We start from the raw sequence: 23280 nt of genomic DNA on the forward strand, positions 1-23280 counted from the left end.
GAAAATGAATTTTTCTGTATGAAACTGTGTATTTTAATAATGAAATGGAGATCTTTTTTAAAGTTTAAACCCTCATTTAATTTTATGTCTTATAGGGTTTATACTGAGTACAATATTGTATAACTGTATTAATTCAACTGTAAACCCAAAAATTTACAGCCAATTGTGAGAGAGATGCATCTTATCTCTGGAAATTGTTATTGAATATGTCAATGCTGTTGTAATGAAATTCTTCTTATTATGTGATTTATTAAATAAATATTTTTTTTAAAAAGTGCTTACTGCCAAACCCAGCACCCTGAGTTCAGTCCCCAGTACCCACATGGTGGAAGGAGAGGGCTCCCATAGGTTGTCCTCTAACCTCCAAACATGTGACATAACATGCACATACCCTCATACAAATGAATAAATAAATGTAATAAAGAATTTTTTTAAAGAATATTCAAACTTAATTAACAATCTGCAATTGCTATCAATTAATTTAGACATTGAAGAGACTTAATTAGATACATATGTTCGCCATAGTCATCAATGGCTTCACAAGTTGATTTGGAATTCTGTGGTTGAAATGTAGTTGTTATAATTCCAAAATGTGTCATGCATGTATATAATTTTGGAGCTTTTCATGTGATCTTAATAAATGGAACTGAGGGCTGGAGAGATGGCTCAGTGGTTCAGATCACTGGCTGCTCTTACAGAGGACCCAGGTTCAATTCCCAGCACCCACATGGCAGCTACCATCTGAAACTCCAGTTCCAGGGACTCTGACGCCCTCTTCTGATCTCCACAGGCATTGCACAACATGGTTGTACTTACATAATGCAGGCAGTACACACATACACATAAAATAAAATTAATAAAAAATATTAAAGGAATTGCAATACACATTGTGACAAATGAAACAATAAAATCCATACTTCCTGTGAGGAATAGAATTTTTTAAAGTTGATGTAAATTATACACAACTAAAGTTTTTCCCCTGCTTTTCTTTTCTCTTTTTTTGTTTTATGTCTTTTTGTTTAAATATTTTATTTTTTTTAATTTTATGTGTATGTATTGCCTGCGTGTATGTGAGTGCACCCAGGTCGTGCAATGCTGTGGAGGTCAGAAGAGGGCTTCGGATTCCCCTGGAACTGGAGTTAAGGACGGTTCATAGTCGCCATGTGGGTGCTGGGAATCGAACCTGGGTCTTCTGCAAGAGCAGTCAGTGCTCTTAACTGCTGAGCTGTCTCTCCAGCCCTGTTTTATGTCTTTTTGAGACAGGATCTGGAGCTCCAGATTTCCAGCTTCTGCTAGGAGCACTGGGTTTACAGTCATGGGCCACCACACCCACATGGGCCACACCCACATGCACCACCACATGGGCCCACCACACCCACATGGGCCACCACACCCAGATTCCGCTTAGCTTTTTTCAGTGTCCTTGTAGGAAAGAATAAAGACCAAAGTGTGGCCTCTCTCTAGGTTTGACGGCATCTCACATTTTGCATGCACGTGGAGGGCAGAGGCCCACCTGTGGTGTTGGTCCTTCCACCTTGTGGCCGCCTTCCACCTTGTTTGACACAGGGTCTCTACTGCTGTTTGTGCCAAGCTAGCTGGCCCACAGCTTCTGCCGATTCTCCATGTTGAGTTTCCCATTATGGGTGCATTGGAGTTACAGGTGCTGGGTTTGGCTTTTCCATGGGTTCTGGGGTTCATGGGTTTCTGAGCTCAGGTCTCATTAGGCATGTGTGGAAAGTACTTTACCCACTTAGCTAATCTCCCCAACCTGAAATCTCACATTTTCATTTGCTAGGTTGTTCCATCTTTGGGATCACAGAATTTGCCTTTCTGTTCTAAAATAACTTTGCTATAAAAGCTTAAATTCTCAAACATCACAGAAAGTACAGCTACAACTTTTAAAGCTTCCTTTAAAAGACCCAAGACTTTACGTCTGGAATTCTCCAGATCGCTGACCAATGCGGTTGATGCTTTTTGCTCTCTCACTGCTCTTTACCTTTCTACTTGTATTAAACTCAAAACATATTCAAACTTATCATTTTCCTCCTAGAAGCATTTAGAGTTAGAGGATGCAGTTCTCTGTGGCAGTGACAACTCAGAAAAGAGGTTTATTTTGAGTTCCAAGTTTTAGAAATCTAAGATTGACTAGTTCGATCTGGAGATGATCTTCTTGCAGGAGAGACGGAGTGTACATATGTATCCTCTGGTCTCTTCAGATCATTCTCTTTTTATAAAGCCATGAGTGTTCAATCATAGGGACCCTCCTGGTGGCCTGCTGTAATCCTAGTCACCTCCCAAAGGCCCCCTGTAAACATTGTGGTTGGATTGAATTTCCACCACCTTACCTCACAGTGGAGATTTTATTTCACTGTGAGTTTCAGAGGGGACAAACCATAGTCAAATGTAGTCTCTAATAAGGACTATGGTAACTTACTAAATGTTAAATGTTTGTTTTAAAGGACATGGGTTTTCTGTTTTGATTGGATAAACCAATTTGTAAGAGATAACACATACTTTTAAAACTGGCATGTAAAAAAAAAAAGGCATGTTTCAGAATCTTTACTAAGAACACCAAAATTGCTTTAGGTGTTCACTGAGAAAATGTAATGTAAGGAATTGATAATAATAAGCGGTGGTGTGGCTGAGAGCCATGCAAAGTAGAGAGGTACCTGGGGCAGGAAGCTACTGCCAGCCATAGCTAGAAGAGAAAGAGGGCTGTGACTGCTCAAGAGACACCAGAACCTTAGTGATTTCAAGAGCAGCTAGCATGGCTGCCAGAAAAGCAGAGCCAACCAGTAATCCTTGACTCTGGAGGCAGAGACTTGGAGGTTGTGAGCTCAAGGCCAGCAGAGGCTACAGAGCAAGACCCTGTCTCTTCAACAACAGAATTAAAAACAAAAAAACAAAGACAACAGTAATCTCTCACAGCCAAGAAAGAATGTTTTAGGGAAGACAGACCCTTGCTTCCTTCTCCCCTAGGCCTGGCCAGCTGAGCTCGCAGAGTCAGTCTGCTATGATTCAGGCAACGTGGGCTGAAGGCACACAGGTGCAAGGTCAGACAGCAGTGCTGGGGAGCCGACTTCTCTAGCCAGTGCCACTAAGGTTCTCTTTGTGTCCCTAGGCAAAGCAAACCTTGGACAACGTGCTGGCACTAAGTTCTATGGATATAAGGGCCATCTGGCTTTGCCTAGAGTTCCTTTCTCCTCAGACCTCGCACACTGGTTCCAAACAGAGGAACAAGGTCTTTCTGGCAGTGCAGAATTCTTCTTTGGCTAGAAGTGCCTGATTCATGAAGTTCTTGTTGGAACATATTTCTAAAATATCTCAGTAAACTGGCAGCTTCCCTTGATGACACCCATCATCCGTAGCAGAATGGCCTGTGTTTTTCTCCAAGTCCTATTGGAAAGGCCTTTATGCCTTGTTGGTTTAGCTCTGTAGAGTGTTGTCTATGAGCACCATTGTATTCAGACAAACACTCGAAGCTGATTATAAAAGGGGTTTTTGTAAGGGATTTGAGATATATTTCCCCCTTTTAGTACATATCATTACATATCATTAATGCTTTAAGTATCTTATAGGATTTTTGTTTAGTATTAAATTGGCTTTGATATTAGATATGTAGGATGTACTAAGACAAAATCTGCCTTCCTCGAGGATATAACAGATGACCACAAACCGTAGGCCATGAACCCCAGCAGATAACAAATGGTCAGCTACAGACCTGAAAGCGTAGTCAGTCTGCAGCTGGCCTGACTCTGTCTCTTGGACATGAGAGATGAGTGCTCTGGGCCTGTCAGCACACTGGGCATTCTCTGATTTTGACATCTGTGTAGTCAGTCTGCAGCTGGCCTGACTCTGTCTCTTGGACATGAGTGAGTGCTCTGGGCCTGTCAGCACACTGGGCATTCTCTGATTTTGACATCTGAGGAATGCTGTTCTCTCTTCTGAAATTGATCTGGAGTCATATCCCCTGATCAGCTGGTGCTGCTTCAGAGCCCCAGAAGCTGAGAAAGAGTAACTTGTAATGTTTGCAGCTTAGTTACAGATCCCATTCCTGACCTCGTGTGACTGATCACAATCAGTACCTAAGCACACTAAATCTACTGTATTGAAATGACCTTCAGGCTCTGTATATGATGGGTGTGAACACAGGTTCTTGTTGGGTCCCTTTCCCAGGTCTCCTTATAAGTATGCAGATATTCCAAAATCCACAATTTAAAACCTCTGGTACCAAGCTTTTTTTGTCACAGAGCCAAGACTGGCTCTGAATACAGCCAAGGATGACCTCGAATTTATAGACCTCCTTCCCCCAGCTCCCAGATGCCAGGATTACAGGCCTGCCACCACACCCAGCTAGTCGCTAAGATTTTAAGTCAGAGACTCACTCTGCCTGCACTGGACTTTTCCCTAAAAGAAGAGTTACTGTTGTGTGCTGTCCTTAGTAGCTGTGTAGCATTTTGTCTTGAACCAGTTCCCTACTGCTAGCATGTTTCCAGACATTGCTGTAAGCACCTGTGCACAGAAGCAAACTGGGTGTTTCTCTAAAGAGGGCCTGTCAGCCACTTGAAAATGCTCAAGAAAATCCTGGTTCACAAGCTCCATTCAGACCAATTTTTGACTTGGGTGCTTCTAAATACCCTCTTCGATGATATTTGTAGTATGATTTAATGATTTAAGTATGTGTACATTTTAATACCTGTTGTTACACTGTTTATCAGGATTAGGGTCAGCAGGAATAGAAATCTAAAAGAATGTTGGCTTCAACAGAACGGTTTATGTTTATGTAAATATCTAGACCCAAGACTCACGTGGCGTTTTTGCTCCTTGAAGTCAGCATGTTCATCCCCTGTCTTTTGTCTTTACTGAAACAAGGGCAAGCTCTTATCTTCCCGTTCCAAGGCAGAAGTTGGGGCTCTTGCCATCATGTTGGTCAGTGTTTCAGGCTATAACCTGTAGGAAAGGTCAAAAAGCAAGAGGCAGAAGGCATAGATGAGCTTATTCTTCTTGAAAGATTCCTGGAAACTCCCACAAAACACCTGACTTAAAAGTGTTGGCAAGAAGTTGGTCATGAGCCCACACCCAACTTCAGGGCAGGCTGGGACACAGGCATTTTTCTAGATGAGCTGCATGCCCAGACACAATCCAGGTCTTCTGTGTGGAAGCAGAGAAAGCCCAATAGCAGCAGCTACCGCATGCTGAGCTTTATGGAAGCTGTGAGAACTTGCCTTCTGCCATCCCATGGAGAACACAAATACCCAAGGCCCAGGCCTCCTTATACCCACTAAGTTGCGTGTAAGTTTCCTTGCAGACCTAAAACTTGAGGCAGCATATTATTAGCACTGGAGAAGCAAAGGGATTTAAAACAGACTGGAAAGATGCTGAAGCATTGTAAACCTCCTTGTGCCTCAGAAAAGTGTAGTATAGACAGCCAGTTTTTAATTGAAGATAATTTGTCTCTCCTTTAAGTCTTGGCTGTCATACTAGGGAGGGTTGACTACCTCTCACTGAGGCATGCATTGTTTGTTCTCATGAACATGTTCAGTGAACATGCTGTGCAAAGAGGGCCTGTTTGTATATTCTATTTCAGATTGCATACTCTAACATTAGGTAGTGCAAAGTATTTGGTGTATGGCTAATTTTGATCAGTTTTTTTTTTCTTTACAGTGGATGAAGGCCGCAGTAAGGAACCTGACCGACTACGAGTGTTTCACAAAAAATCTGTCATGCCTTATGGTGTTTATAAGAATCACCAGAAAGACTCAAGTGAGGAGGCCACCGTGCTACAGTACGCAAGCCTGGTGGGACAGAAGTGCTCCGAGAGGATGCTGCTGTTCAGAAACTGAACCCTGCACCATAGCCCTGCATCGGGCTCTGGGGCATTCCCTGCCCAGTGCGGCCTGTGCCTCCCGAACTGCAGCTGTCCACCAAGTACATGTTCCATTGTGACGGTCTGAGAGCTTTTCTAAACTATTTTATGGTGTTATATTTGTGAGAATTTCATGGTTAATATAAAGATTTTAAAAATATGTTATGACCTAGCCCCATAATTGGGACTTGCCATTTTGAAGTTTGAGTCTGGAGCAGGAGGTGTTAAATATTATCTTCAGTAAGTATTTTGGGAAGGACATTAAGAAGTGAGTCTAAGTGATTTCATCACAGTTACACTGTTTTTATTCTACTAGAGAAATTCTAACACAATGTTTGCTCAGACCCATGCAAAACGTGTGTGCTGGGAACCCTCAAGTGTGGGGATGAAAAAGGACAGCTTGTCTCCTTGCCAGGAAATGTGTCTCTTTACACAGTAGAACTTTTGTCACTTGATGGTCAATATTAAATTACTGCCAATGTTATGTGTAGTTTAATAGAGAACTTGAAACATAAGCACTGCAGAGGTCTTGTGTTCACACTGGGTGTCTGTCTGTCCAGGACAGTCCTGCCCACATCTGTTGTCCTTGGCCTAATGTTTTCCCTAGAATAATTGTTGCCAGTGATCCCTTATACCCCTAGAAGTGTCCCAGCTTAGATGATAAAGTATGCAATGACTTTAGAGGTATTTGTTCAATTTCTCAAAAATCTAAGAAACATATTGTAGAGAATAGTTAACTCTGCTTGATCTGAAGCTCATCCAGAGAACACAGGTACCAGCTTTTCATTCCTTGGGACTCGGGGCACTTGTCGTGGTTAGAGATGGAAGCTGGTTAGTACTTAACAGCTCCTACAGTTATGCCACAAGTCAATGGAACCGGTGGGGCCTCCTAACCTCTCATTCCTTCTCCGACCCTCTGTGTCAGAGAACAGGCACCCCCATTAGCACTTCAAGGCCGAGGCCGGCCACTCTCCTCTCTTGCTTTGTTAGGCCCTTTCCTCTAGTACCATATGCCTGCTGTCAAGGCAGCCGGCCGCCAGCTGGGCAAAGAGGCACAGTAAGCATGGCAGGCAAGCTTGTTACTGGAGACAGGAGGAGCAGAGAAGGGCCCCTCGCTTGTGCTCGTTCTCATTCGGCCTCCTCTGCTGCCAGCCGCTCACCACCCAGCCCTTTCAGCTCCAGCTGCTCACTTTCCTCCTTTCTGTTGGTTGGTAGTTTTAAAGACCCTATTATAAAAGTCCCAATGCTCATTTTAACTTTGCCCCAAAATGCACTACACTGTAATAAAATATTGGTAATCTTCAGCAAATGAGAATATAAAAACATAAAAGATTTAAAAATTCCAACATCCATGTAAACTCTGTACGTTGTGTGTGCACTTGTGTGTATGCGAACTGCAGTATGACACACTCTTTGCTAATCCAGAATAGGGGATGGAAGAGAGACATTTTCCCTGGTTGCCAAAATCCTGTGTTCTTCTGGAGTTTTGACCTAAAATGAGTCTCCTGAGAAAGTGTAAAAGAGTTAGTTTGGAACTGCCTTCAGAATCCTCCCTCTACAATGAAGATAGCTTTGCTTTAATTTTTTAAAATTTTAAAACAAAAATAATACTCATGATAAGCAACTAAAACACTGAGAAAAGAAAGTAACAGAAATCTGAACTCTTGCCCCACCTAGAGAAAGAGAGCAGCATAATGTAAGCCCCCAGCAACACATCACTTGATCCAAACCAAACCGTGTGCTCGTTACTGTTCAGTTATGTGTGGATATGTGGGTGTGAAAATCTTCAAAATGACTTGTAGAAGGTGTAGTAGGTAATCGCAGTACTATTAAGTAGAATGGGGTTGGCAGCCAGGCTGCACTGCATCCCATTTTCCCTTTGTGGATGGTATGTAGATGGTACTCAAAGGTGAAGAGAAAACCAGTCCAAAATCTTACCTCAACTCTTTGAGTTTTTCCTTCAGAGTTCAGAGGGAAATGATTGATCATCCCTGTCTACACTGGTAACCTGAGTCTAGCGTGGCTCCAGTGAAACATAAAGAGTGTCAGCTCAGGTGCTGTGTACATACACACACACACACACACACACACAGAGTCTTCAGTTGCTGTGTTCACACTCAAACACAATATATATATTTTTTAATAGTGTACGATTTTAGGGCTTTAGATGTCTTCAAAGATGCATACCTGCAACTGGAGAGATAGCTCAGTAAAGTGCTTACTTTGCAAGCATGAAGACCTGAGTTCAGTTCCTCAGAACCCACATAAAAATACACATGCATGGGGGCAGGGGAAGGTAAGTCCTTGGGGCTCATTGGCCAGCAGCCTAGTCTAGTGGGTAAGCTCCAACCCAGTGAGAGATCCTGTTTCAAAAAAGAGGTGTATTGCATTTCTCAGGATGACACTCATTGTACACGCACCCTGACACGTGTGACTCAACATTTAAAAAGTGCATACTTTTGAGCTCTTCTTGAGGTCTACAGTGGACTAAGATAGGACAATCAAGAGAAGTCCCCCATTCTGCACAGTCTAGCTGTGATGCCTGGACACATGGGAACCTTTCAGACAGCTTCCCTCTCCTGGTGGGAAGCTTTGCATTTGCAGCCTCTGGCCCCTTCTGATTTCGGGGGGATTCATACCTTCCTCCCTGCCTGACAGCACAGGTGTCATTTTGATCCCCCATGTACCATCTTAAATTGTTTCAGTTCTCTGAGATTTTATTCTTGTCACATGTAATCTGAGCACTTTTTGTATTCTAAGATACAGAAGCTATATTATCAGATGAATATATTATTCACTGGATTGAAATTATTTAGATAAAAAAGTATTGTTTATGTTTCAAGCATTCTATCCTGTTTCTATCCATTTGCAAATGCCAGTTTTGTGTGATTTCTTAGCAAAGCCCAATTATTTCCTAGAAGAACCTTCTCGGGTTTCTGAACAGCAAATAATTTGGTTTATAAATATTGTATTATTTCCGTGTGAATAAAAGTGGCAGAGAATATGAACACTTAACCGAAATGTATCTCTTGTGACTGGCTTAAATGAAAGAAATGAGGCGGGAACTGTTGGAATATGTTTGAATTACAAGTTATTCAAAAGTGTGTTCCTTTCCTAAGGGAAACCAGTGACCATAAGTCTGATTGCATGTGATATTTTTGCCTTCATATGTGCTTTTTAAACAATCCATTTGATAAGTCTGAATGGAAAAATAAAGCTGTTTCTATCTGCAGTGGCTCTTGTCAGTCATTACTTAAAAATACATAAATGCCTGTACTATACTGGGGAGATGGAGGCAGGGAGATCAAAGTTCAAGATCATCTTTGGCTATATGACAAGTTCGTGTTTTCTCTTTCTCTCTCTCTCTCTCTCTCTCTCTCTCTCTCTCTCTCCCTCTCTCTCTCGTGTCCTCTATCATGGGTCAATCATTAACTACCCCTTTAAGCTTAACTCAGGAACACTGGAACACAAAGTACATTAAGAAATAAGAAATTGAGAAAAAAAATTATTTTTGGTCTTTTTGAGGCAGGGTCTCCCTGTAGCCCCAGCTGGCGTGGAATTCACTATGTAGACCAGGCTGGCCTTGAACTCACAGAGATCCATCTGCCTCTGCCTCCCAAGTGCTGGGATTAAAGTGTGCACCACCATGCCTGGCAGGAAATAGATTATTATTTTTAATCCTGAGGGATTTTCTAAAGGTTACAGTGATATTTTCAAAAATGTCAGGCACAAGTGAATGAATCCACAGTATACCAGTGGATTACATTTACTAATGTTTCTACATTTCATACAATACAGAGAAACCCAGCAAATTGGTGATAAAATGAACCCTATTTTCTTTTTTTAAAATTTTATTATTTTTATGTGTATGCATGTATTGCCTACATGTAGGTAAGTGCACCCGTGTCATGCAATGCCCATGGAGGACAGAAGAGGCCATCGGATCTCCTGGAACTGGAGTTATGGACAGTTGTTAGCTGCCATGTGAGTGCTGGGATTCGAACCCAGGTCTTCTGCAAGAACAGCCAGTGTTCTTAACCGTGGAACCATCTCTCCAGCCCTGATATAGTATCATTTTCCTTTTTACGGAAAAATCGGTTTTGTTTTTAGAATGTAAAATGACCAGCATCCCATATATATTATTCAAACAAGATTAAAAAATTACAAATACGAATTTATTTTTGTAGTGTTGGGGATCCAATCCAGGACCTTGTGCATGCTAGGAAGCATTCTACCACTGAGTTCCACAAAGAGGACAGCCGCCTCTGGCCCTAATATTGTGAGATTCTCAACGTGTAGTTAGTAAGCATTCTGGCTCCTTCTCACTGTATCAGATAGCCTAAGTGGGGAAAAGGTTTTAAAAAACATGTATTCTTTGACAATTTCATGCATGTATAGAATGTGTTGTGGTCACATCAGGCCCCTCCATTGCCCTCTCATTCTCATACCAGGTCTGTTTTTTATCCTTTTTGAGCAACACTTTGAGCTATAGACTGTGCCTCTGGAATTGATATACAAAATTGAAATCCTTATTGTCGCTGTGAAGTTGGGACCCATGGCAGGTGATTAGATCAGAAAGGCATTCCCATTACAAGTTCAATTAGTCTCTTATAAAAGAGACCGTAGGGAGTTTCCTTATCCCTTCATCACGGAAGGATACAGCAAGAAACCAGTATCTGTGACCAGAAAGTGTGTCCTTAGCAGACACCAAGTCTCCTAACACCTTGATCTTGAACTTCCCAAGCCTCCAGAACTCAGGAATAAATATCTGTGGTCTTAAGCCACCAATCTATGTATTGTCTATGACACCTGAAAGAACCAGCATTATTCTCAACCCACATCTCCAGGTCCCTTTGCCCCTCACTGAGTGGTAGACTTTTCTCCTTACCTGAAGCTTCAGGAAATGTACAGTTCCTAGAGCCTAGTGCCTCTCACTGTCTTTCTCCTAGATGTTTCCTGGGAGGTGTGTACCATTTTTAAGTTCTCATACCTCTTAAATTCCAGTGAACTGCCCTAACCTTAGAGTTTAAGTTTGTTTAAAAACAATTAAGGCTCTGAATTACTGATCCCTTCAAAGGTCTTTAAATGGAGCTGACAAGAATGAGTAACAGCTCTTCACTGCTCTAACTGAGCTGAGCTCCTTGACTTTTTAATATTTATTATTTTTATTTTATGTGTTTGAGTGTATTGCCTGCATGTGTGTAAGTGCACCCGTGTCGTGCAATTCACTGGGGAGGTTAGAAGAGGGCATCAGATACCGTGGAACTGGAGTTATCCATGGTTCTTAGCTGCCATGTGGGTGCTGGGAATAGAACCTGGGTCCTTTGCAGCCAGGGCTCTTAACCACTGAGCCATCTCTCCACCCCCATCTCTCCACTCCCCCCAATACTGTTTTTAACAACAGCATATGCTGTGCATGTGCTGAGTGTGCCACGCGCACTGTGGTCAGAGGACGGCTTTGAAGGGGTGGTTCTCGCCTACCTTGTTTGTCAGGCAGTCTCCAGGCTAGCCAGCCTCAAGCTTCTGGGTGCTTCTACAGTCTCCACCTCTCATCTCAAGGCGGGAGTGTTGGGATTACACGTGTGCCACGGCATCTGGCTCTTTTATGTGGGTTCCGAGGATCGAACTCAGGTCATCAGGCTTGCACAGCAAGTGCTTTTACCCACTGAGCCATCTTGCAACTTCCAAGCTCTTCGTTTTTAGAGCGTTACATCTCTTCGTTTGCAGTATGAGGAAGTAAGCCAAGTAAAAAGCACTGTTTCAAACAGTCTAGCTAATCTTTCTGTGGCAAGGCCCGTTTGATGACACCGGGGCCTGAGCTTTGCTGCCGCCTTAGAGACAGGGGCCTCCTTCACTTGTCTGCATGCAAAATGCAGACTGTTTGTGACTAGCACAAATGTTTTTTTGTTTAAGAATCAAAGGGTCATTAAAGTTTGATTAAATACAGAATGAAAAAATTGCTTTTTAGATTTTATTTTACTGTAACAGGCTAGCGGCATTCACTGTAAGAAAAGCACAAATGGACTTGCATAATGGGACTGTGTGATCTTGGATTGAATTTTCCTCTGAACTTTAATTTTTTATGCTTGTCACTCTGAGCCAGGGTCTTAAAATCATTTAACGTAGGCCTTTTTTTTTTTTTTAAATTAGCATTAAATGAGAACTCATGAATACTTCATGAAGTCCAATTCATCACACTTTTAATTCACTATTCAGTGAGTCTGAATAGCATCTCTCAGCTAATGGGGCTTTTTGATCATGAAACAAGAAAAACAACATTTTGGGTTTGTTGATTCAGAGTTTAAGCTCTTAGCTCATTTATACAGAGACAGTTCTATGTGCTTGTCCACCGTCTTTTAAAACATGGAGAGATGCCAGACTGATTTGCAAGTTAACTGTTGCTGAGGAGTTATTAGTGTGGGGGCGGGTACATGTGTGTACATGGGTGCAGAGTCCAGAGGAGGTATCAGGTGTCTTGCTTTATTACTCTTCATTGTACTTCCTTTTTTTTATTTTTGGTCTTTTTGAGACAGGGTCTCCCTGTAGCCCCAGCTGTCCTGGAACTCACTATGTAGACCAGGATGGCCTCAAACTCACAGAGATCTGCCTGCCTCTGCCTCCCAAGTGCTGGGATTAAAGGCGTGAGCTACCACGCTGTCTTTTGAGACAGGGTCTCTCACTGAACCTGGAGGTAGGCTAGCAGCCTCCCCCCCCCGCCCCCGCCAGTGGCAACACCAAAGTTAGAGGACCATATAGCCATGCCTGACTTTTTACATGGGGATTTAAACTTGGGACTTATCTTGCAAGGTAAGCACTCTTCACTGAGCTGTCTTCCCAGCCCTCTTGTTACTACATTTGCTGTTCAGACACTAGGGTTAGTTTAAGGACGTTCTTCACCTGAAGGTGGTTACGGCCCCCTAGAAAAGTGCTGTGGTGTTGGTGGGAAGGTCACAGGGTAGTGGCTGAGCAGTGTAAGGGGTACTATCCCCAGAAAGGATGAGCGACCTTTGCTGGTCCCATTGGCTTTCTGAGTTCTTGAGAGCTACATTGTAACTTCTTTCACACAATTCCATTTACTGTCTTACTAAGAAGGCCAGCAAAATACTCAGAGTGTGACCGACACTTCAATTGAGGCTTCTGCTTCTACAGCAGCTGATGCTTATGCTTGAATTAATGCTTCCTATAATGTCCTTTAGAGAAAGTTTAGAAGTAAAGGAACCCAGTTTAGAGGGAGAGTCTAGAGAGCAACTGAGTTGGTGTAATAGTAGGTGTGTTTTTCTGTTTCTCTTGTCCAGGCAGTGTGTCTTAAGGTACGGATTATTTTGGCATGATCACATGATCAGTATGTGATGAGTTGTGGACCGCATATATCTGTAGATTGCTTATCTAGCCACTTCATCATCTGGATCATTGATAGAGTCTCAAAAAGAGGGGCTAGGGAGATGGTTCAGTCAGTAAAATGCACACAAGCATAAAGACCTGAGCTTGAGCCCCCAGAACCCATGTAAGAAGCATAAAGCCAGGCACACACCTGGAAAACCAGTGCTGGGGTGGGGGAGAGGGTTGGGGCAGGGGTGGGGGCGGGTGGGCAGAGGCAGGGAGATCCCTCGGGCTTGTTGGCTAGCCATTCTAGACAATGGGTGAGTTCAGTGAGAGACCCTGTCTCAAAACACAAAGTGGATGGTGACTGAGGAAAACACCTGAGGTTGACCTCTGACCTCTACATACATGGACACATACATGTGTGCAAACACACAAATAAATGCAATGAAGTTTTAAATTTTTAGAAAAGATTAACATAGGAAAAAGCTATGTGGCTGAAAAAAGACTCCTTACCCGGGCTTCATCTAGTGAACAGAAGAGCCAGCTGCATACAGTTGTGGGAGAGGCTGGTGCTATATAAATGTCCTAGGAAGAGGCCTGTTCCTAGGAGCCCAAGTGCGTTGGGCTTTTCCCTCAGCCTATTAGTCCACCCCTATTCTTGGGAGCACCTTCTCTTTCTGAATAAAAGGCTCCTTTCGCTGACCCTTTGGACATTCTTAGTCTCTCTGAAGCCATGCATTACCTCTGCCGAACTCACCTGTTTTCCTGGAGACTAACTCAGAAGACACAGCTCCCTGTGCCTCTCCTGTCTCCCTCCTCTTCCTCTCCTCCATCTCCATCTTTCCACCAGTTGCCAGCATTTACAGCTTGCCTGCCGTCTTGTTTTCTCTTAAAAACTCTAATAAAATGGTCTCTGAGTTTCCTTCTGAGTCTGTTTTTAAATACTTTTGTTAATGAGACTAAGAATCCATGTGAGGGAACCCTGAATTCCCTGGTAATGTGGACATGTTCTACTCAAGACTGCATCCTCGAACTAACTTTAGTAAATGTAAAGAAGGAAAAATACACATAAGGGGGCCTGGACTAGAAAGGCCAACGAGAATACGTTCAAGTCTCACATCACTGACCAGTGACCTTGGACAGTGGGAAGGTGGGCAAACCTCAGTTCTCGTGCCTGAGGTGTTGGGCAGCTGGTGGGAGCGGATGAGATCGCCTGGTGCCGGAGGCTCAGCATGGAACCTTGCTGCCCTCTGTACGTGGCCCGTCACACCTTGCCCAAAGCAGCCACCAACCAAAATGAAGGCTGCATTGGCCACTTTCCTCATTGCTGTGACGAGATACCCGACAAAGCAACTTAAGGAAGGGGTTCTGTGCTATAAAGCCTCAATGTGTGCCCCAGCAACCTACTTCCTTCAGCAAGAGGATCCCACTCCTAAAAGTTCCACAACTTTCCCAAAACAGCACCACCAGCTGGGGACTAAGTGTTCAAACACATGAACTTCTTATGGGAGACATTTCACATTTACACCACAACAAAGGGTTGTATTTCTGTTTGTTTTCTTTTAATTTTATTCCATAAATGTAGTGCATAATATGTTTTAATTTTTTATATTCATCCATTGAGGGGAGGGGATTCATGTGCTGTGGAGCATCTGTAGAGATCAGAAGACAAGTTGGGAGGCTGGATTCTCTCCACAGTGTGGGACCCAGGGATTGAATGCAGATCATCCGGCTTGGCAGCAAACACCTGTACCTGCTGAGCCAGCTTGCCAGCCCGTTTTGGTTTTTGTTGCTTTTCTTTTTTCTCTTTTCTCTCCCTTCCTTCCTTCCTTCCTTCCTTCCTTCCTTCCTTCCTTCCTTCCTTCCTTCCTTCCTTCCTTCCCTCCCTCCCTCCCTCCCTCCCTTCCTCCTTCCTTTCTTTCTTTTCAGGTAGGGTACCTTGTAGCTCAGGGTTGCCTTGAACTTGATATGTATCCAAGAAGGATGGCTTTGAACTTTTTTTGTTTTTGTTTTTGTTTTTTTTGAGACAGGTTCTCCCTGTAGCCCCAGCTGGCCTGGACCTCAGTAATAGAGACCAGGCTAGCTTCAGTCTCTATGAGACCTGCCTCTGCCTCCCGAGTGCCAGGATTAAAGGCGTGCACCACCGTGCCTGACAGCCTTTGATCCTTGTGCCACCCCAGTGCTTGGGCTACAAGTGTGTACCACCACATCCAGTTTGTGCTGTTCCGGTGATCAAACCCAGGGCTTTGAACATGCAAAGCAGGCACTCTACCAACTGAGCTACATTCCCCTAGTCCATAAGTCAAGTTTTAACAAAGTGTTTCATAAAAAAATAAAAGAATAAAGTCTGCCATACCAAGGCTTGGGAATCCATCCATCTCAGACAGCTTCTGAGTACAGGGTCCTTTCAAGCAAGTTAGATATTAAAGTTCCTGAACTGTCCGGAAATGGTTAAAATGTATTCAGTATATGCTAAGAAGCATACAGTGCAATTTGAATATTGCCATCCAGAATTGTTAAAGCAATAAGCAGGCTCTATCACTGGATGATTGCATTTGTCTGCAAGTTCACAATATTGACACAAGTCTTGGAGACCGTGGAATTAGAATCCATTTCAAATGACCCTTTCCAAAGGACAGTATAGTGTTAAAAGGATAAGGACTTCCTAATGGCTGCCTTTCCCTAATAGAATGTGCATAAACAATTATTCATAGGAGCCCAGGCAGAGCCTCCCTCCTGTGACACCCATACTGGATCCTCTTGGCAAAACCGAGGAATAAAATGAGCTTGAGACTGCACACAATTATGTGCACTTTTGTTTGGTTTTGTAGGAGAGAAAACTAAACAGGCTATCCGGAAAATCAGCTCCATTTCACCGGCTGTGGGATTGCCTCGCTCAGCAGGTGGCCTCATTTGAACTGGTAATGACTAGACTATTTCCATCTTGCCCCCCACCTTGCTTTCTTCTTCCCCCCTTGCATGATTCTTCTGCATGGAGGCATATTCTAGAGAGGTGTTGCATCCTAAACTTAGCGTTCACAGTGCCACCCAGGTTAGCTGAGCACAATAGTAAATAGGTCAGGAAATCCAATGCAAACGTTTTGGAATTGAGGGAAAGTGGTGTTTTGTAGCACGGCAGCTGCCTGTGCAGGGTGGCACTTAAAGAAATGGGTTTGTAACTGGTACCCAAAAAAGTGTACTTCTGTATTTAACAGCAGTTTTCTGTATCCTCATTTCAAGCGAAGTCAGCTACGTGCGGAGCTGGGCGTCCAGCCTGGGTTGGGATGAGGGGGTGGACATCTGGGCCAGCGGGGCTGTTCAATGGGCCTTGACACCAACGCTCTGTTCCCAAGCCACGTGCCAGCCAACACCCAGGGGCCCTGTGGGAGCTGAGCTGGGCCCTCAGCCGCAGCCACTGTCCAGCTGAGAGGAGCAGAGTCACCAGCCCGGCCTAGTAGAGCGGCCACTGGCTGGGCCCAGTCTCCACGGGGTGAGCTGTGCGGAGGGTTTTCTGCTGTCTTCGTCAGTGTTCAGACAGGCTTGATTGTCTTCGGGCACCAAGTGGAGACTGCTGTCTTTTCGCCCTTTTTCTTGTTTTCCCCGAAGCCACCAGGGGGCAGAATGAGCTGCCTTGCTTTTTCGTACCCTCCTTCGGGTCCATTGAGCCCAGGTTTTTAATATAAATTGTATTTCTCATGGCTTGGCTTGGCTTTTTTCAGATTTGAAGTACTTCTAAATACATTCTTTCTTGTGCAGCTCAGAAAGTCGTGAGGGGAAATCACAGCGATGCCTCTGCTGACCCCAGTGGGACTCGGTGGCACCTCCACCCGCCGTGCTTCCAGCTTCCCTGGGCCAGAGCAGCCCTGCTCCTTGGGATGTGGATTTTGGCATTTGCCTTTTGGCGAGTCAGTCTCCACCCTGCCTCCCCCGCCAGGATACTGAGATGCCACGAGGTTATCTGTCCAGCACCTCCGGCAGCTCCTTACTGGACAGTGATGACTAAGCCACCCCTCCTGGCAGGCTCTGACTTACCTCTCAACTTTTCCTCTCTTTCACGTTCACCCTCATAACCTCCAGCCCCAGCTTGCTCTCGGCCCTTCCTTACCCACCAGCCCCTTTTCTTCAGGCTCCACAGGTTCAGCTCTCCAACTGGGGCCTGTATCAGGCATGACCTCATCAGCACCTCGTTTTCTACACTGCCAAAATTCCTTCTTCCTTTGCCATTTCTTAAGGGTCTCGAAATCCAAGGGCACCACTGGCTCCATGGAGATGGTGCGTGTGGGTGCCAGTCAAGTGAGCCCAAGCATGGACCCATTTGGGAATTCTCTACATCATGTGTGTACCAAAATCCCAGCCTCCAGGACCCCAGGCTGGGTCTGCTCGGCACTTGCGAAGCCCTCAGGAATGTCTAGGAAGTATTCCTGAGAAGCGAGACCAAACTAGACCACATTGACTTTCCCAGGCTTTTCACGAATTAAGAGTATCAGAAATACCCAGAAAGGAAAGCTGTAAATTTGACATATAAAAGAATTTAGTTTTGTATCCCGAGAGAAGTATCAATCTGTTTGCTTTTAGAAGTCAGTTACTAAGGATGGTCTCCAAGGGGCGTGTCCCTTGTTCTGTTCAACTGAAGCCAGTGGACAGGTAGGTCAGTGTAGGATGAATAGATACCTAGACAGTGTGTGGACATGTGTGCCTAGGAAGGGACCTTCATGCTCACCTGCTGTGGGTGACAGCAGGAGAAAGCACCAAGTAAAGAATTCCCTGAACAAGAAGGAGGACATGCCTCTGTGCAGGGACTGGCACCCATGTGAGGATTCTTTGGGCAATCTGGCTGTCGGTAGTTCAGTTGCTTTGCATAATGAATTCCTGGCCTCATTAATGACTGCGTGGATACCAGCACTTGTGAGCAGGCCTGTCTGAGGTTTAGTCTTCATACACAAAAAGAGAAATAAAGAATTCAACAAGTAACATTCTTAAAGGGCATCAGTGTAATCCTTATTTAACTCCAACTTCTTATGTTCACATTCATGAATGGTGAGACATTGTAGCAGTGGATGAAAGGCATTTTAACAGAAGCTGATCACACTTCACCCTGCGAGGAGTCCACTGGCATCTAATAGCTCTTAAAGGATGAGAAACCTTGCTCATAAGCTTCAAGTACAGAAAAGAGCTCCCAACCCCACCCACAGGCATCCGGCTTCAGAGTCCACCTTCTACCAGGATTTCCAGGTGCCGAGATTCCTTGGATCAGGGTGGGACAGGGTGGGACAGGATGCTACGCAATCCAGCTAAACATTAATTGTGGCAATTTGATTGCTATGTTATATTACTTGCCCTTAAATTCTTAAACTCCTCCTAGATTTTATACTAGTGCTGCTTCTTAAAGCTGCTAAGGCTACAAGGCAGGCTTAACTGAGATGCACCGTTCATCTCTGTGTAGAGATGATCATGCCGTGGCGTTTGTAGAGAATCACCATATCATCTCATAGCAGAATGTGCCCTTTCCAGATATTTGGCTAGGGGTAGTCCCAGGGCACATGCTGGACAGCCAACCCTGACACCCAGCATGTGCTGGTGATGAAGACCAACACTTTCCCTGGGAGCCTGGGGCTCCTCAACCTGCTTCTTTAGAAGCACTGTGCACCTACGTGTTCTGTTAGTTCTTTTTTATTTAAAATTTTATATGTGTGTGTGTGTGTTTGTGGGGGCACACGTACCTGGTGTGCATGTGGAGGTCAGAGGACAACCTGCAGGAGCTGTTTTCTCCTTCCACCATGTGGGTCCCAGGGATTGAACTCAGGTTGTCAGGCTGGGAAGTAAGTGCCTTACTTAGCTTGCTGAGCCATTTTGCTGGGCCTTGTTTCCCTTTTTCAAAATAAATTAATTGCTGCGTGTGCGTGTGCGCGCGCGCGTGTGTGTGTGTGTGTGTGTGTGTGTGATATCTGTGTGTGGGTGCATGCATGCCATGGCACGTGTGGAAGTAGAGGACAGTCTGTGGTGTCAGTCTTCTCCTTTCCACCTTTATGTGGGTTCCAGAGACAGAACTCAAGTAGTTATGCTTGTGGGTCAAAGCACCTTTGCCCAGCTGAGCCATCTCACCAGTCCCTCTTTTTAGTTTTTTAAACTTTGTTTTTGCTACTGTGATGAGATAGGGTCTCGCTGGCCTCAGACTCCTAAGCTAAAGATAGACTCCTGCCTCGGCCTAACTCTGAATGCTAGGGGCATACTACCATCCTGGCTGTTTGTTCCCTTCTTGATTAATACAAAGAGCTGTCTGAGCACCAGCTCTGCCACATACTCTCCTGTCACTGAGGTGAGCAAACAGGTCGAGGTTACATTCTAGGGGAACACAAACCACTTGCAGATGAAAGGATAAATAAGTGACTCTACGGGGATGCTGCTTGAAATGTGAACGGCCACTTTGGATGGGTGTTGAGGAGGGCCTTTCTAAAGCAGTAACAGTGAGGATATGTTGAGTGAATGAAACATGAATTCATAAACATAGAATTCCTAAACTGGAGACTCAGAGATGGCGTGCTCAGCATCTCTGCCCTTTAAAAGTTCCCGGTCTCAGGTCTGGAGAGATGGCTCAGAGGTTAAGAGCACCGATTGCTCTTGCAGAGGACCTAGGTTCAATTCCTAGTACCCACATGATAGCTAACAACCATCCATAACTCCAGTTCCAGGGGATTAGATGCCCTCTTTTGACTTTTTTGGACATTGCATGACACAGGTGCACCTACCTACATGCAGGCAATACACCCATACATATAAAGTAAACATAATTTTTAAAAAAGAAGTAAGAAAGGAAGTTTCCAGTCTCAGAGGATGGACTCAAAACCATGACATGCAAATAGAACAATTCTAAGAGTTCAGGTAACATTCCTTTTTTTTTCTAAAATTAAAAAAATATATATTTTATTTTATTTTTATTTGATGTATATGAGTGTATTGACTGCATGGATGTAAGTGAACCTGTGTTATGCAGTGCCTGTGGAGGTCAGAAGAGGGTGTTAGATCCCCTGGAACTAGAGTTACTGATGGTTGGTAGCCGCCATGTGGGTGCTGGGAATCAAACCTGGATCCTCTGCAAGAGCAGCCAGTGCTCCTAACTGCTGAGCCATCTCTTCAGCCCCTAAGATTTTTTTTTTCAATTATGTGTATGTATATGGGTATGGGTATGTGCACATGAATGCAGGTGCCTGTGGAGACCAGAAGAGGGCATCAGATCCCCGAAGTTGGAGTTAAAGGCAGTTGAAAGCCACCTGATGTGTGCTGAGAACCAAACTCTAGTCCTCTGTAAGAGCAGCAAGTGCTCTTAACCAGTGAGCCATCTCTCCAGTTCTTCCTCTTGGTATTCTTCAGAGGAAGACAGAAAGGGATCCTGAGAGAGTAGATTTTGGACCTACAGTTGATTTTAGGAAGAAATGGGCCAAGTTTTTCAGGCAGAAGAAATGGAATCTAGCCCAGTGGATGGCCAGTACAGCGAAAAGGGAGCAGTTTAATTTATCTGCTATGTAGAGGAAGCCTGGGTGCTGTGACAGAGAGCCCAGTGCAGCCCTGCAGAGTCCTATGTCCGGAGCCACGATGTTAACAAATGGTGGGGCAGAGCAGCCATGCTCCAAGGCTTGCTGGACTTTGCAAAGCCACCACCGTCACCATCTTGCCTGCCAGAAAGGAAAGGACTCACCTTCTCTACTAGTTACTTTTCTGTTGCTGTGATAAAACACCATGCTCAAGGGAACTTATAAAAGGAAGAGTTTATTCGAGCTTACAGTTCCAGGGAAATTAAAGTCTATCATAGCAGGAGGCATGGTGGCAGAAGGTGGACCGAGCAGGAGCAGGAGCAGAAAGCAAAGGCTCCCATCTACAAGCAGGCACAGGAAGCAAAGAGTGACTGGAGATCCAGTGAGACTTAAGAACCCTCTAAGCCACCCCCAGTGACATGCTTCCTCCAGCATGGCCACACCTTCTAAGACCTCCCAAAACAGTGCCACCAATGGGGACAAAAATGTCCAAATACTTGGAGCCTATGGAAGGCATTCTTATTCAAACCACCACACCTTCCAAGATGAAAAAGGAGCATGCCAGCCAGATGTGGTGGCGCACATGTCTGTAATCCCAGCACTTGGGAGGGCTGAGGCAGGAGTTCTGTGAGCTTGAGGCCAGCCTGGGCTACAGAGAAACTGGGTTACAAAAAGGCAAAAGGGGACTGGGAAGATGGCTCAGTGGGTAAAGGGTCTAAGTTCAAGTCCCCAGAACCCACATAAAACTGAGTGTGGTAATGCACTCCTGTAATCCCAGTGCTCCTGTGGTGAGGTGAGAGGTGAAGACAGGACAGTGTCCACAAACTCTCCCAGAAACTTGCCAGTCAGTTAGCCTGACATTCAGCAGTGAACAAGAGACTGTGCCTCAAGGTGGAAGATGGGACAGACCCCTGAGGTTGTCCTTTCATCTTCACATGCACACATATACAAAAACACACATCACACAAGCAAAGATTCTGGGGGAAGCTGGAAGGAAGGAAAGAAGGAAGGGAGGGAGGGAGGGAGGAAGGAAGGGAGAGAGAAAGGAAGGAAGGAAGGAGGGAGAGACAGAGGGAGGGGGAGGGAGGGAGAAAAGAGAGAGAGAGAGAGAGAGAGAGAGAGAGAGAGAGAGAGAGAGATAGATTAATTCAAGTTTTGCCACAACAAAGGAAATTATTAGCAGAGCTCATCTCAAATAAGTCACAGAGGGGGAGAAACATCTTAACCAGCCATCCAGTCCTGCCTGAAAACCAAAACAAACCAAATTAAACAGAGACAGAGGGAGGGAAGGAGGAAGGGAGGGAGGGGGGAGGGAGAGAGGGGAAAAAGAAAAAGAAGAGGAAACAGAGGCCACTGCTCGTGTCAACAAGTACAGATCAGTTTTTCTTCATCAGCTGCACTGGTGTTCTTGTACCAGGAGGCCCGGTGCAGAATGCATGAGATTGTAAGCCTTGTTCTGGAACCATCCAGCTGAGGAGTGCCAGCAGAAAATGTTCCCAAGAGAACAAGAGCCTAGAGGGCAGTGCAGTGCCGACAGCCCAGGGGGCTCCAAGGGGCCAACCTTGGTGAGCAGCACAGCTGCCTAATGAACAAGCGATGCTCACCTAAAAGCCTCCCAAAAAAGCATGTGGAAATGTGCTGCTACCACAACCCAGTTTGCTTAGAGCCTTAACGCATTCCTTCCGCAGTAAGTGGGTCTCGCCAGCTTTCCCTCCGTCCTCTGAACAAGCTGCTCCATCGTGCACACACTTTAGGGAGGGTGCGCTGGATTCCCCATAGACGGATGTTTTCCTTTCTGGAATGCTGCCTCCTGGGCTGAGCATGGAGACTCTGGGAGACGCAAACGCAAGAAAGAAGTAGCTTTCCGACAGATCTCAGAAGAGGTGTGCTAAAACAAGAGAAGGTCCAGAAAGCAGTCCCTAGGGAGGACCAAGGGGCCCAACTGCCATCTTCACTCCACCCAAGGGTGACTTAATAAGCCCAGGTGCTTCTCCTGAGTCAGCTCAGGCCTCATAGCCTCATTGGAGGAACCTAGGACCACTGCTGAATCACAGGCCTGATTCTGAGCTATCTGCTGGCTTTGCGCCCTTAGGGAAGCAGCTCCCTACCCTGCCTAGCTCTCAACACCTCCATCCATAAACAGAGTCATACCATCTGCAATCCTCCTCCCCGGGGACGGACTGATCAGTGAGTAGACACCACAGAGAAAGAACGGCACACACTGAGGTGGAGTCCACCTGGGTGAGAGCCAGACACACAGCATCCCATAGCTTGGCGGCCCCCGAGGTAAAATCAGGGAGTGGACTAGATTCTCTCTCTACTACTTGGACATTGGCTCTTATTCTTAAGGGTCTAGAGAGAACATAGTGAACCATTTTTGATTTTTTCCCCCACTGTAATGGTTAATAGCATTAACTTGACAGGATCTAGAAACCTAAGATACAAGACCCTGTGTAAGAGGCAGAGGGGCTGGAGAGATGGCTGGGAGGTTCAAAGCACGGGCTGTTCTTGCAAAGGACCTGAGTTCAGTTCCCAGCACCCATATGGCAGTGCATAACCATC

General features: G+C 45.0%; 1 protein-coding gene and 1 long non-coding RNA gene across 10 annotated transcripts in view; one reads left to right on the plus strand and one right to left on the minus strand.

Moving 5' to 3' along the window:
* Ate1 (arginyltransferase 1) overlaps nt 1-9098 on the plus strand; it is a 164415-nt gene extending 155317 nt beyond the window's left edge. For all 9 annotated transcript variants that reach the window (XM_029560730.1, XM_029560727.1, XM_008827281.3 and 6 more), the window contains one exon: nt 5665-9098. In XM_029560730.1, coding sequence (XP_029416590.1) covers nt 5665-5843 — 179 coding nt within the window. In that variant the 3' untranslated portion in view covers nt 5844-9098. The remainder of the gene's footprint in view (nt 1-5664) is intronic.
* LOC103729270 overlaps nt 1-11649 on the minus strand; it is a 15769-nt gene extending 4120 nt beyond the window's left edge. Inside the window, exons 1-2 of the long non-coding RNA XR_607056.2 lie at nt 11348-11649; nt 4809-4950 (exon numbers count right to left, since the gene is read on the minus strand). This is a non-coding gene — a long non-coding RNA (uncharacterized LOC103729270). The remainder of the gene's footprint in view (nt 1-4808; nt 4951-11347) is intronic.
* Between the last annotated feature and the right edge of the window lie 11631 nt (nt 11650-23280).

This window comes from Nannospalax galili, unplaced genomic scaffold, assembly GCF_000622305.1.
Source record: "Nannospalax galili isolate Female #2095 unplaced genomic scaffold, S.galili_v1.0 scaffold31, whole genome shotgun sequence".
NCBI lineage: Eukaryota > Metazoa > Chordata > Mammalia > Rodentia > Spalacidae > Nannospalax > Nannospalax galili.